Raw genomic sequence first — 15013 nt, forward strand, 5'->3', positions numbered from 1 at the left:
AGTAGTTACTGCACATCACAAGTCACAGTGGGACTTTAGTACAAAAAGTGAATCAACAAACAAGAAAATAACTGAAATTTTGTTTTGAGACTTACACAAAAAAATGTGTCTGTCTGTATTTCCACGTTGTTGAAGAAATATTCTAATTGAGTAACTAGAAATAGAGTGTGATTTCAGCACGCAGCACAGGAAGACATGTCGTAGGTTGTTTATGGAGGGAGGGTCACCATCTGAGCACCATCACTGTCACATTATTGCTTTATTGCTCCATTGCTTCATTAACGATACACAGCGTGAAGCACACTGTACCAATTCTCAAGTCAATTCACTTTTATTGAGCACACAGGTTTTCACGTCTATAAAATATGCATTTCACTTCTCTTCGGAAATAAATGTCCAAATATTGGTTTTGTACCTGCATTCATCTTCTCCTGTGTTTGTGTACATGTCCTGTATGTTCAAAGGCCTCCTTTTAGCCACGCTTACCGATGCTCCCCGATCTCTGTATTGGCATCCTGTATTTACACGTTCCTCCTCCTGTTCCTCTCCTTCACCTCTGCTCTGCTAACCCTCCTCTGGGGCTCGGTGGAGGTTGATGGCAGCCCTGGCCCCTGGCCCAGCACCATTAGCTCCAGACCGCCAGCCATGTGTTCATCAGCACAGATCGTTACGCCGAGCCAGTGACACCGCTCTAATGCATCATTAATGATTGATTAACGAGCGGAGCTCAAACGAGGGAGTTTGTACGGGGAGCGGACGGTAATGGCCCTGCTCGGGTCACATCTGCGATTTTTCATCTAATACGTGAAATCGGGGTGTTTTGACTCTTGAGATTTGGAAATAGATAGGTGGGTCTGTCAGAGTTCATATGATATCTAAAACTGAGTCCCGTTCTCTCCCTCCCTCCCTCCCTCCCTCCCTCCCTCCCTCCCTCCCTCCCTCCCTCCCTCCCTCCCTCCCTGTCTCTCTCTCTCTCTCTCTCTCTCTCTCTCTCTCTCTCTCCAGCGTGAGCGAGGGTGTTGGCCTCTCCTGCAGTTATTGGGAGGTCACCACAGGTCAAAGTGATGGCAGGGTGGAGGCTGAGTGGGCCCCGCCTCCTCCTCCTCCTCCTCCTCCTGGGGCTCCTGGCCCTGACCCAGGGCTCCTCCTACCTCTCTGGGCAGCGCCTGCGCTCACGCCTGCAGAGGGACCGGCATGTCCGCAACGTCAGGCCCAACATCATCCTCATCCTCACTGATGACCAGGACATCGAACTGGGTGAGACACTTTAAATCACTAGATCACTATCGGCGATGCGTAAGTGTGGGAACGTTTGTGTTTGTGTGCGTTTAAACGTCTGTGTGTGTGCATGTCCATGAGAGAGGTTAAGGATCTCTTTTGTCACTGTAACAAATTGTCCCTCTCAAAGTCAAGTGCCCCGTGGCCAACACCACTGTTGGCAGGGAGTGAGTGGCCTATGGCATCTATTGTCTGTGTGCCAGACCCTGGCCATATCCCTACCCGTTTAAGCCTTTAAACTGTGGATTGGGTTGGGGTGGCTGCATAATGGCCAAACTGACACCCTTTGTCCCTCTCTGATCGCTGGTAAGGAGACCCCTATTGAAATGCAGGAATTTATGGTTGAGCATCTGTTTCACTAAACAATCAGCATCAGCCTAAAAGCCTTTTACCGCACATGAATTTAAATGGGCTTCGCTCCGCACAGAAAATCTCTCGCCCCTTTTCGCTCTCAAATATCCCCTCCATCTTCTTCCCCTCACCCTTCTTTTGCTCCCCTTCTACTGTGTCCCCTCTCCTCCTCACCCCCCCCCCCCGTCACCCCCTCCCCTCCTCCCGTCTGTGTTTCTGTCCCTCAGGTTCCATGCAGGCCATGAACAAGACTCGTCGTATCATGGAGCAGGGAGGCACCCACTTCTCCAACGCCTTCTCCACCACTCCCATGTGCTGCCCGTCCCGTTCCTCCATCCTGACGGGGAAGTACGTCCACAACCACCACACCTACACCAACAACGAGAACTGCTCCTCGCCCTCCTGGCAGGCCCAGCACGAGCCGCATACCTTCGCCGTGCACCTCAACAACTCAGGCTACAGGACGGGTAGGAAGCCTTTTGGAGACAGACATCCAGACACACACACACACCTGCATGGCGTACGTGCGATAAGTCGTGTCTTCTCGTATTGTTCGCATTCGGAACTGTCTCACTTTCTACTCCATCATCCACTCCTCCTGCAGCCTTCTTTGGGAAGTACCTGAATGAGTACAACGGCTCATATGTGCCCCCTGGCTGGAAGGAGTGGGTGGCCCTGGTCAAGAACTCCCGCTTCTACAACTACACTCTGTGCAGGAACGGAGTCCGTGAGAAACACGGCAACAACTATCCCAAGGTCTTAGCCCATGTCCCATGATGCATTGCGGTCTCACAGGACAGCAGCAGCAATTGACGGAAACGTTGAGTGCATTCCTTTGGAAACTGACGTACGCTTCATCCTCACTCTCCAGGACTACCTCACTGATATCATCACCAATGACAGCATCAACTACTTCCGAACGTCCAAGAGGATGTACCCCCACCGGCCAGTCATGATGGTGCTGAGCCACGCTGCCCCCCATGGCCCGGAGGACTCTGCGCCACAGTACAGCAGCACATTCCCCAACGCCTCACAGCACATGTAAGGAGTCTGCAAGGAATAACGCTTCAGCTCAGTCATTTCTAAACACTCTTGTCTAAATATTGTCCTTGTATCAAATAGTAGGCTCTTGTCGTGTTCGTGGCGTTGTCTTGGAGTGTGTACCTGAGTGACTGTGTGGTGCCCTTGGCAGATTGAACTCTCCCAGAGGCCCCTGGGGGGAAATCCAGGATGGCAGTAATGAGAGAAGTGTTCTCCGTTCCTTCTCTGCTGCCAAAATAAATCCCCTCAGCATCATTAACAAACCGTACACAGGCAGGATACACAGTCTACTTGGGTATACTCAGCAACTGTGTCTTTAATGGCAACTTTTAATTGCTTTTTCCCAGTAATGTATCCTCCCCTGTGGGATTTTGACACGCCTTCTTAAATATTATATACCCTATATCTACTCATGTTGCTCTCTCTCTCTCTCTCTCTCTCTCTCTCTCTCTCTCTCTCTCTCTCTCTCTCTCTCTCTCTCTCTCTCTCTCTCTCTCTCACACTATTTCCTCTCTTTTCTCTCTCTCTCTCACTACTTGTCCTTATATTCCTTCTAGAGTGACAAGTGCATTCCTCTCCTCCACACCTCCAGCAAGAAACTTTCCTCCACAGACACCACAGACCCTCTCCTTTGTCGGAATCTCTAGTGGGGCTCAGTGCTTCTAGGCTGTGGATGATTAGCATTCTCTAAAAGTTAAATCAATATGCTTTAAACGTTAAATATGTTTGCCTCCAAGATCTCATTCAATATTTAGCAGTGTTTATTTTGAAATAATGAAGGTTCTAATCTGCTCCTGAGTTAGGTATTGATTAAGTGCTTTTCCTGTGTATGCAGCCATTGATCAGTTCAGCAGCTTGTTGCCTTTTCATGGTTTGTGAGTACAATCTGAATCATTTTGAGGCTACCTTGGAGGCTTTGTGGAACAGCCCATTACAATCACGTTGATGTGTGATTGCTGTTGCAAATGCAGGAATCAAAACCAAATTAATGTGTGTACACTCCCAATAAAACCAAAACAATTATTCAAGGCCACTCAACGAATCGTCATTCAACTCAGAACAATACACCACAATAATAGGTAACGCAACACGGTATATCACAAAAAGTGTCAGTCCAATTTTCCATCCATGTGTCTTTCAGAACACCCAGCTACAACTACGCTCCCAACCCAGACAAGCACTGGATCCTGCGCTACACCGGCCCCATGAAGCCAGTCCACATGCAGTTCACCAACATGCTGCAGCGCAGGAGGATGCAGACGCTGCTGTCTGTCGACGACAGCGTGGAGAAGGTGGGACAGACGCACTGACAGACAGACAGACAGACAGACAGACAGACAGACAGACAGAGAGGCAGACAGACAGAGATGCAGACAGAAAGGCAGACAGACAGACAGACAGACAGACAGACAGAGAGGCAGACACACAGACAGAGAGGCAGACAGACAGACAGAGAGGCAGACACACAGACAGACAGACAGACAGACAGACAGACAGACAGAGAGGCAGACACACAGACAGAGAGGCAGACAGACAGACAGACAGACAGACAGACAGACAGACAGACAGACAGAGAGGCAGACACACAGACAGACAGACAGACAGACAGACAGAGAGGCAGACAGACAGACAGAGAGGCAGACACACAGACAGAGAGGCAGACAGACAGACAGACACACACACAGACAGACAGAGAGGCAGACAGACAGACAGTCAAACACACAGACAGGCAGAGATCTGTGCCTGATTTTCCATTGTATCTTTGTTGAAAAAGTGCTAGGGACCCCTAGGGGGTTTTTCAGCTGTGTGTGTTCTCCTCAGGTGTATAACATGTTAGTGGAGACTGGAGAGATGGACAACACCTACATCATCTACACCTCCGACCACGGATACCACATTGGCCAGTTTGGACTGGTCAAGGGCAAGTCCATGCCCTACGAGTTTGACATCAGAGTCCCCTTCTACGTACGAGGGCCCAACGTGGAGGCAGGAGCCATGTGAGGGGCCGCACCGAATAACACCTGTAGATTAGCCCTTTCGATTGGCTGCTCCATTGTCGATGACGTGGCGATACAGTTGTAACTGAAAGGTCACACGTTGCTCGTGTTGAATTTTCAGCTGAGCGGTTGTGTATCTCTGCTGCAGAAACCCTCATGTGGTGTTGAACATCGACCTGGCGCCCACACTGCTGGACATGGCCGGGGCAGAGGTGCCCTCGGACATGGACGGCAAGTCCATCCTCAAACTCCTGGACACGGACAGACCTGTCAACAGGTGACTTCATGCTTAACAATGGGTTATACTTTGTGGTGGAACTGGACACTCACCTCGACAGCGAGGACATTTACAATGACTTCCATGCTTTTCTTTAGGTTCCAGTTGAACAAAAAGGGAAAAGTGTGGAGGGATTCATTCCTGTTAGAGAGAGGGTGAGGATCTCCTTCATTGGCCATCAGTTGAACATGTTTGTATTTCCATCATAGTAGCAGCCTTAATCCCATGAGACAACATCCTGTCCACACAGGAAGCCTCTCCATAAGAGGTCTGATGGAAAGGAAGTGTCCCAGGAGGAGAACTTCCTGCCTAAGTACCAGCGGGTGAAGGACCTGTGTCAGAGAGCAGAGTACCAGAGCTCCTGTGAACAGCCTGGCCAGGTCAGTGGACAGACACGGGCTCACACATACACAGGCTCTCTCGCACACACACAGTTACATACACACACATACTCCTCTTCGCTTACGCACTCGCACATGCACACAAGCAGCGGTACATACACACTAACAGCATGGCCAGGTTGGTTGACCATGCGCTAGTCACACACACACATAGACACACGTGCACACACACATTTGTGTTGATCTAAAAATGTATGTCCTCCTTCCCTCTGTGTGTGTGTAGAAGTGGCAGTGTGTGGAGGACCCTTCTGGGAAGCTGAGGCTGTATAAGTGTAAGGGCATGGCCAGCCTCTTTGCCCCTCGCATGCAGGCTTTGATGGCTGCTGGGCCTAAGAGCTATGGCCACATGTCCAACTCTGACTCTTGTAACTGTGGCCCTCTGGGCATCAAGACAACACCTGTGAAGAGGAGGAAACTGCTCACCAAAAAGAGTGAGCAACTCTTGTCATGCATTCTGTTTTGGAAATGGTGTGGTTGTGCCACCCAGTGGCAACACAAGGTAGTGCAGACACACACCACCTCAACCGCCAGTCACACTATCTTACTGTTGTGATCCTGACAGAAGGAAAGTCCACTAAAGGTCTGTCTAAGAACCGCTGGGCTCGCTCCATCCCCTTTGAGCTGGACGGGGATCTGTTTGCTGTGGACCTTGAAGAGGGGTACCGGCCTGTGGGCCCCAGGAACTCCAGCTGGGAGAGGCAGAGGATGACTGGAGCTGGGAATGGTGACATGGAGGATGAGGAGTTTAGTGGCATGGAGGTGACAGCCAGACCTACCACCAGCAACAGCCTCACCCCACCTGCTGCTCTCAAAGTCACCTACAGGTGTGTGTGTGAGAAGGAGAAAGAAAGGGACAGAGAGAGAGAGAGAGAGAGAGAGAGAGAGAGAGAGAGAGAGAGAGAGAGAGAGAGAGAGAGAGAGAGAGAGAGAGAAGGAGAGAGTCAGGGGGTGTTGACAGTGTCTGTCTGTTTACTCTGCAGGTGCTCCATTCTGATGAATGACACAGTCAAGTGTGATGGAGGCCTCTACAAGTCCCTGCAGGCATGGAAGGATCACAAGCTCCACATCGAGCACGAGGTACTGCCCCAACGGCTTCCTCCCTGGAATGTTCCGGACACGCCTGTCACTGCTGTTTTCCACTCCAACTGTCCTGGTGTGTTTTCTCTGTGCATCAGATAGAAACCTTGCAGACCAAAATCAAGAACCTGCGTGATGTCAAAGGTCATTTAAAGAAGGTCCGGCCGGAGGAGTGCCAGTGTAACGACCCCAGGTCTGAGTCTGGACTCAACCACAAAGAAAACAATCTCATGTTTTAACTGCACATACAGGATGCACAAAAACAATCCGTAGAGCACATGTTGACATTTATCAAAACGTGGCTTTTCCACATATAAATAAAGCTCCTTATCTAGGCTGGCCAAAAGATGTTGTCATTCACGTGTTGTTTTCCTCCTTTCAGTTACTTGTTCAAGAACAAAGGGTCTTTCAGACTCAACACAGGCCGCATCCATTCACTCAAGTAAGGTGGTGCGTGAAGGGTATGAAGGTTATGCTGGTTCATGTGTTTTTTCCTCCACTGACTGTGTCTGTAATGGCTGTCGGTGCTCAGCAGAATGCCCTCGAAGCAGAAGAAGCAGTGGCTGATGAAGGAGCAGAAACGCAGAAAGAAGCTCCGTAAACTACTCAAGAGGCTACGCAACAACGACACCTGCAGCATGCCTGGCCTCACCTGCTTCACCCACGACAACCAGCACTGGCAGACCGCCCCCTTCTGGACAAGTATGGCGCTGCAGACCATTTGAAATCCTGTTATGCTGAACGTTTTGGAGTACGATTTTATCCGCAATGACACAATGTGGTTATTGCATGTATGAGGAAGGCTTGTAATTGGTCACTTGAATGTCTCTGTTCTTGCCAGTGGGCCCGTTCTGTGCCTGCACCAGTGCCAACAACAACACATACTGGTGTCTCAGGACCATCAACGACACTCACAACTTCCTGTTCTGCGAGTTTGCCACAGGTTTCTTAGAGTATTTTGATCTTAACACTGACCCATACCAGGTATGTATTTTTAAGACTTTTTAAAATTATTTTGTTTTACTTGTTTATACAGCTGTGTTGCTCCGTTCTGGAGAATGCTGCTTGTCCGATAGTTAACACACAACATACTAGACAAATATGAACTGTGAAAGTTATTTGGTTAAAACGGTGACAATCTTATCCAGGATGTAGCCTTTTCACTGATGCAGTGCCTCTTGTTGTTTATGGACACATTGTCCTCATGGCATTTCTGCAGCTGATAAATGCTGTCAGCAGTCTGGACCGCAATGCTCTGAACCAGATGCACCAGCAGCTGATGGACCTGCGCAGCTGTAAAGGACACAAGCAGTGCAACGCAGAGAAGGGTAAGTCTGACAGACACAAACGTCACCTGGTTATCTGTTTGTTTACTTAACTCCGTTTTTTATTTGTTTTACAGGAGGCAAAGAGCGAAACTCCTTCAGTGAATACAGGTACCCAAGTTTTCCTGGATTGATCTTATATGGTCTTGCCCTTCGTTCTTGCCTTTTTCCAAATGCTTTTCTACAAACTGTTTCCCAGAAGCCTTTGGTTGTTACAGTTTATTGATGCTTGCAGCTGCTGACACCCTCTTTGCACTGAGGCCTAATTGCTTGTCTCTGCTGTTTATTTGTGCATATGCGTACGTGTGTGCGTGTACGTCTGTGTGTGTATGTGTGTGTGCGTGTGTTGTTAATGCACATGCGTTTGCCAATGCACGTATGTACGTGTTGTGCATGCTTTAGGCCAGTTCATCGTCGAAAGAGGCCAAAAGTGAAGAAGCCCTCCTCCAAATCAGTGTGAGTTTGTCATCCCCCATTTGTTCCTCTCAGTTTAGCCAATCTCCCCCTCTCCTCCAGTAGAGCTCTATCTATCACTTTCAAATGACCCAGAGGCATGCCTTCTTCTAACAATAGTCCATGCTTCTTGTTCTATGCTTCATAGAACAAATGTAAGGATCTTTAAGTGCAGCGCCTTCAAGGCATCAGTACAACCTCATGTCAAAGTTTGTCATGTGTGTATTCATTTCATTTAACAGATGCTTTTATCAAAAGGGACATACAGTATGGGGGGGGGGGGGGGGGGGGGCGACCTGCAACCTCTTGAACTCTATGCAGTCAAGTGCTTCAACCACTGAGCTGTACCCTCATTTTATGCAGATTAAGAATTGTCTTTGTCATGAGTGTCTCTGTCCTTGTTCTGTCTTTGTCTCTCATTTGGGCTTTAGGAAAAGAACTACTGCATCCACAGATTTCAGTAATTGCTTAAAGTAAACCCTTCCATCCATCTGTTTTACCCACACAGAGGGCAGATTTGGGAAGGATGGGTGGGTTAAACCTGGACCTGTCCTCCACACTAGCTCTACCATCTTCTGCGAGGGAGGCTGAAGAACCTGAGGATCTTGTGGGGATATCACTGGAATGTAACCTCATAAACCATTACTGTAGGAGTTCATGGAGAAGGCCTGGACTGATATAGCTACCAAAATATTCTCCAAACAGAGGAAATGTTTAAGTCTATGGAACACAAAAAAAAGGATTATTGTTGCCTCTTTCCCCCCTCATACTGAATAAACACTCTTCCACTCAGTCAAGCTCACTCACAGGACTGTCTCTCATCTAGTAACCAACATCTCCCTCTGTCAGTCCCAACAACTCTGGTAGATTCTTGATTTTGTGCGGTTTTAAGTGTCCATTCTTGATCATCATGGTATATCAATTGCCTGTAAGCTTTTTTATTGTCCTGTTGAACTGGAGGAAAACAGATTAATAAATGTGAGGTGGATGAAATGTCAATGGTGCTGCTACAAACTGCTGTGGATCATCTCCTGGTGTTTCGCCCTAAGGCTCTACTACCACACAGGAGAAGGATATCTGTCATCACTCACACTTTCACCCTACTGTACAGACATACAACATGAAGAAACTCTTCTCATCACATCATTTCCCTTGCACCACAAACTTCTGGATGTTTGCTGCATTCTTGTATTATAGCTCAAATAAATGTTGCTTGAGTGCCAGTTATGATTGTTTTACCTTATAGAGAGGGTTGAGAGATGATGGGGCATGACTGTACAGTCAAAAGGATCAAAAAGCTCATTCTAATGTTTTTATCACAGACTCTTATCAGGACTACTCACCCGAACACCCACACTGAGAGTCTGCAAACCAAACTCCTTAACATTAGTCAAGTGGCAGAATGCTTATGGTACATTAGTGAATGATATTTTATTGCTTTGCATTGTTCATGCCCTGGTAGGTATTCAGTAAACTTAGTTTGTTCAGCTTGCAATACATGGTGCTATGATAACAATATGGAAAAAAGACTTGCTGTATAGTATGTATTTGAATGTATGTTGTGCAATTAATATAAATGTTTACAATATTTTTTTATAATACTGAAAGGAGGCAGACCTCTCTTGTACCTGGTATTATTTAAGACAACATTATTACCTTTTAGATGTTTTTTTCTGTTAGTGTCCGTTTTTTGGATGTCAAAACTGACTTCTGGAAAAGCACTTACAAATTATTAGTGAACATAGTAACTGTAAAATTAATGGATTTGTGCATAAGAATGCAGATTGTGATCTTTTGTCATTGAAATAATGTTTTCTCTTTTTCTCATTCAGCCTTTTCTTTTCTTTTATCAGTATTAGGTGATATATTATATTAGCCTAATTAGACAGTAATTGAGAATAAAGTGTTGATTTGCCACATATATGTTTTTGCTACTTTTATCTGGCTGGTATTTTAGTCGAGTAACATGCAACAAGTCGCACTTGCCAGCAGGTGTCTCTGCCACCCAAAGTGTATCTAACCACCGAACTACAGACTTTAAGAGATTAGAAGAGGGATTCAAGAGATAATTTAAAATATACATATATTCGATTAACATTTTTTTTTACTTCTCAAAATAGTCTAACCTGTAGGCCAATACTAATTAGGCTACTGTGCACATACTGGTAATATCGTCAGTGGAACTAAATGTCACTTGTCCCGTGAGTGGCCAGTGAGTAACAAACAGGAGGGAAGGGCGGGGGTGCCGCCCGCACCGGGCGGGGACCCCCATCGTATTTCACGTGCAGAGGCGGAGACTCCATATCGGATTCACTACTGGAGAATTGTCTCATGCTCAGTGCACTTACCGACTGTGGAAAGTAGCCGACAAGTTTGAGTAAACTAGTGAAATAGTCTTAATTCTAAGATATTCGTGTTGATTACAATGTGAAGGAAATGGCCGGGACAAGGTAAGTCATCTAATCTTCACAACTATTGAAACGTGTCGGACGGAGTTAAAAACATGTTATTTTTTAATCGAACGCCCCGCGCTCTTCGTGTGAGTGGTGTGGGCTGCAACTGAGAAACCGTCTAGCTCTCCATGAAGGGAGCTGCATTGTGTTAAGGGACCCAAAGGGTATAAGTTGGATTCAGAGTCAAACTTAATTATAGTTCCTTACTGCCCAACCTGAATTGTCAAGCAAAATAAATGTTTTGATGTAAACATTTTCTATGAACACGGTGGCTGTTTTGTATACATGAGTGTAAATGTTGTTTGTCAATTATTCAACAGTTTAGATGTTTAAAGGCACACTTTATAAAGTAGGCCTAGTACACAAAATGATTAGTGGGTTACCGTTTTAATAGCCGATATTTATATATACAGAGTTCTTGTGTAGGCCTAGTGACGGCATAACTTTTGAAAGGGTATTGGCTTTTGAATAGTTTTATCAAGCTGTCAAACTAACTGATCTAGATTCTTTATAGTCATAGCTTTGTTCAAAGCAATTTAATGACATCTTTCCCCTAACCTCTATATCAACCTGGTATCAAATCAACTCTTCTCAAGTGTTCTTCTGTCTTTAGAAATATTGAATTTCCTGTTGGCTTAAATGTAATAATGACCTTCCTCCTCAATTTGGCTCAGTTTGCTATTTTCTTTGGATAACAGACCAATAACCAAGGTGGAAAACAAATGCCCTGAAGACCATTTGTTTTTAAATTGGGCGTACTCCACCTGTTTCGGCTGATTCACACGCTCTTAGACAGCTCGTATTCACTATAAGGCTTGCTTTGGGAAGTCTTGCCATTTGATTAGTTATTTATACATTTCAGTTCTACTCGTCTCATAAATACCTAAATCCTAGTATACCTCAGATTAACACAATTTATTAATGGTGTACTTTTGATTGTCATTGGAGTTGATGAGAGGTTTTGTAATTGTGTTATTATTCCCCAATAAGTAAGGCATGGATTATTCCCCACTCAGTAGGGTATTGTAGACACTTTGATTAAAGATACTCGTCCCTCTAAATAATGATTAGATTACATTAGATAGTGTGTCGTGCTGCAGAACAAGTGGTTATGGGTTTGAAACCCAAACCAAATGTTACATTGGTCTTGGAAATGGGATGGTCTAGGAAGCCCTTATAGTCAAGTCACTTTGAGGGTTTGCTTTTAAAACCTGACTCCAACCTCTCACCACCCACTGTACTTATGCTCTGGGATAGTCTCAAAAAGATTGAAATGTCTTACGGGTGGAACCATGGAGATGGTGGCCCAAGGGGCAGCAAGAGGTGTTTTAAGGTCCCTCAGATATGTAATGTATCTAGCCCAAGGAGTTGACATGTCGCACCCCTACAGTTCTCAACTCAGTAGTATGTCACCCCTCCCTGTACAGCTGGGGTATCGATTCTTCTCCATGAGGCATTGGTGACAGCATTAGACTGTGTGCATTTGTGTGGTGTTGGGTTCTGCATACATGTGAGCTTCTCCATACCACACTATGCACAAAGAGAAATCACCTCTCAACCCATCTCAACATGCATGCTTCCATTATAGGATTCAGTAGGATGAGTGTGATATCATATCAGAATTGTCAAATGACTAATAGTATTACAGTTATGCATATTTCATAGAACTCTAGACCTAAAGGAGTCAGGTGGCTGAGCGGTGAGGGAGTCGGACTAGTAATCCGAAGGTTGCCAGTTCGATTCCAGGTCATGTCAACTGACGTTGTGTCCTTGGGCAAGGCACTTCACCCTACTTGCCTTGGGGGAATGTCCCTGTACTTACTGTAAGTCGCTCTGGATAAGAGCGTCTGCTAAATGACTAAATGTAAATGTAATGTAATAATTCTAGACCTACACAGTGTAGTTAGATTGGTTCAATGCTTATCACAAATACAACCTAATTTAGGGCCACACCTTACTCGCCCCTTGTGAACTGATAAACCAAGTAACTCCTCTGCTCTGCTGAAGCTAATCAGGGCTCCAAAAGATCTGGTGGACCAAAATCTACTCACATTACAATGCAGTTTTGTTAGTGAGGGCCTTCATTTTGTCTAGCTAATTAATCTTACCTATTTTATGCCTAACATTCTTTAAGATTAGATTATCAAAGTGCAAGCAGAGATGAGCCACACTAGGATGTTGTCTCCTTGTTTACTCTGCTGGCCCCCAATGGTCGGCAGACAAAGGAACACAGGACACTGCATTCCTCCAGCAAGGTTACCTCAGTGCACAGCCAGGCCTTTTGGGCCACATGTGACAATACAGACGCAGGACGTCCGTCAAACAATGGCTTTGAAGACAGATCTGTTTGATTGGCCTGTTGGGAGGAAGTGTGACGCGTTTGAGACTCCTTCTTCTGTGGTTCCAGTTGCTCGTCGGTGCCATAATGGGTTAAAACATTGGGGAAAGATCAACATGGTTCCTTCTGTTCCCTCTTTTCACCACCATGTGATTGTTGTAGGCTTTGTACAAAGGCTGTGTAGCCTAGGTGATTTGTCTATTCACATTTGTCTGTGCCCATCCAGCCCCTGACATTTGCAATCCCTCTTACACTGGGATAAAGAGCTGGCTTAACTTGCTTGCCTAAACTATGTTCAAACCTGATGGCCAGTCCAAGTTATCTGAGTGTTCCTAGATGGCATGATAAAGAATAACATTCCCAGGGTATAGAATGGTATGGCGTGGTATGATTGGCTATACTTAGTCATATCTTCCACTCAAGTTAACTAATACTGTAGGTCATCAGTGGTGAAGTTAATTCTTGTTACTAAGATACATATTTATGTCATATTTGCGCAAAGCTGCCTGTCTTATTCCTTTCACTCCACATTCATTCTGCTGCTATTAGGAGAATGCTTATCAGTCCCAATACCCTGAAATACTGGAGCAGGTGGAGGATGTTATGCTGACACCCCTGTCCAGCTCCCCTCAGTGTGGAGCATTAACAGCTTAACCAGGCTCTGGGTCTGACCCAGGATCGGCTGTCACAAGCCCATTTCCTCGGGGGGGAATCATCATCCAAGATGCCTCCTTCCTGTGTGGCTCATCGGCCACCTCTGACCCCCCTTTCACCCCGTCACTGCCCCGTGCTCAGACTCTGGCCTCGTTTGTCATGTCAGCAGAGGAAGGCTAATGGTTGGGGGTTGTGTTCTCAATGCATTTGGCATCAATGTCAGCTATAAAGTTAGACAAGCCCAAAGTAGTATTATGTTGAGCAGGCACCAAGCAGATGGCTATGGTTGAAATTCCCTCTTTAAAAATTGTTCCTCGCTGCAGAAATAAATCTGGTTGGACCCCAGTGTGTGCACTTGTCCTTATTTGTCACATTCTCACCTCAAAATTAAGAAATTACATTGAAAAATGATGTTAATGTCCATTAATCACAATTACATCCTCATTAGTTATTTTTTCTCAACGTTTGGACAAGTGACCCCATTGTTCCTGGGTTGACAGCTGGTGTACCAGACAGGGAGTCTGTCCTGTATTTGGTAAACACCATGATCTGTCCCTCCATGTCTCCTGCACATGCTCACTCATGTCCAGAGGCCCTCTGACCTGGTAAAACGTCCATTTGTCATAGGCCAGAAAGGGTAGGAGGATCTGCGGGAGCACAGGGGCTGTAAGTGGTCGCACTGGCCCCTATAAAACGGTTTGTTTTGGATTGACCCTGTTTCTGCCATGTGTGTCATACAGAGCGTGTGACTGGTCTGCTCAGCTGTGAGGGGTCAGAAGTTTAACCAGCAGTCCTGCCTCATGCTTCTGCTTCAGTGGACAAAAGAACAGGACAGGGTTTAGAAAATGACCTCCAAACAGACGCCATAGAGGAGTATCTCTATCCATTCACTATTTAGGCAAGGGACAGAACAACTTTAAGAACCTCTAAGCCATGGCACAGTATATCTCTGGACGGAACATATATCATATTCATCCTGCTAGCTGGAAGTGGCATGGGAAAGAGTAGCTTTGCTGGAGGTGGTGGAACGACCTTGCGGAATCCAGTCTAATCCTGTGCCAGGAGAATGAAAACTGTCTCTGGTTGTGGCTTATGGCAGCTGTTGTAGGAGGTCACCCCACTTCTCCCAAATATGTTCCAAGCTCCTCCCCCTGGGCTTAAGCACAAAGCTCTGATTGGCTGGCAGCCATGTGGGAACGGAAATGGAGACAGTTGTAGCTGAATGAAGCCTGGTTGTTAATTTGACAATAGTGTCCATTGTCAGCTATCAGGCATTAGCATAGGGCAGACTGCACAAGGATTGGAATGCATATGATTATGACTCACCGTTGGACTGGTTTGTCAGCTCAGGAGCTTTCATTCTATACA

At 46.1% G+C, this 15013-nt stretch overlaps 2 protein-coding genes across 6 annotated transcripts in view; both read left to right on the forward strand.

Moving 5' to 3' along the window:
- Nucleotides 1–1064: 1064 nt before the first annotated feature.
- On the forward strand, nt 1065–10007 carry sulf2a (sulfatase 2a). 4 transcript variants are annotated; one of them, XM_067233805.1, is made up of 20 exons: nt 1065–1257; nt 1857–2096; nt 2234–2385; nt 2501–2670; nt 3812–3962; nt 4492–4667; nt 4816–4944; nt 5043–5099; nt 5195–5324; nt 5569–5818; nt 5908–6169; nt 6326–6422; nt 6521–6615; nt 6805–6864; nt 6958–7124; nt 7264–7406; nt 7642–7750; nt 7825–7858; nt 8150–8203; nt 8709–10007. In XM_067233805.1, the coding sequence occupies exons 1-20, from the start codon at nt 1065–1067 to the stop codon at nt 8737–8739; spliced, it is 2700 nt and encodes an 899-aa protein (XP_067089906.1). In that variant the 3' UTR covers nt 8740–10007. The 4 variants fall into 4 exon arrangements, with proteins under 4 accessions (XP_067089906.1, XP_067089897.1, XP_067089915.1 ...); XM_067233796.1 differs by having other exon boundaries at nt 5569–5776; nt 5845–6169; XM_067233814.1 differs by having other exon boundaries at nt 5569–5776.
- Nucleotides 10008–10553: 546 nt separating this feature from the next.
- The window catches only part of arhgap46a (Rho GTPase activating protein 46a), a 28212-nt gene continuing 23752 nt past the window's right edge, over nt 10554–15013 (forward strand). For both annotated transcript variants that reach the window (XM_067240982.1, XM_067240983.1), the window contains exon 1: nt 10554–10650. In XM_067240982.1, coding sequence (XP_067097083.1) covers nt 10637–10650 — 14 coding nt within the window. In that variant the 5' untranslated portion in view covers nt 10554–10636. The remainder of the gene's footprint in view (nt 10651–15013) is intronic.

The sequence above is a fragment of the Osmerus mordax genome, chromosome 1 (genome assembly GCF_038355195.1).
Source record: "Osmerus mordax isolate fOsmMor3 chromosome 1, fOsmMor3.pri, whole genome shotgun sequence".
NCBI classification, from domain to species: Eukaryota; Metazoa; Chordata; class Actinopteri; order Osmeriformes; family Osmeridae; genus Osmerus; species Osmerus mordax.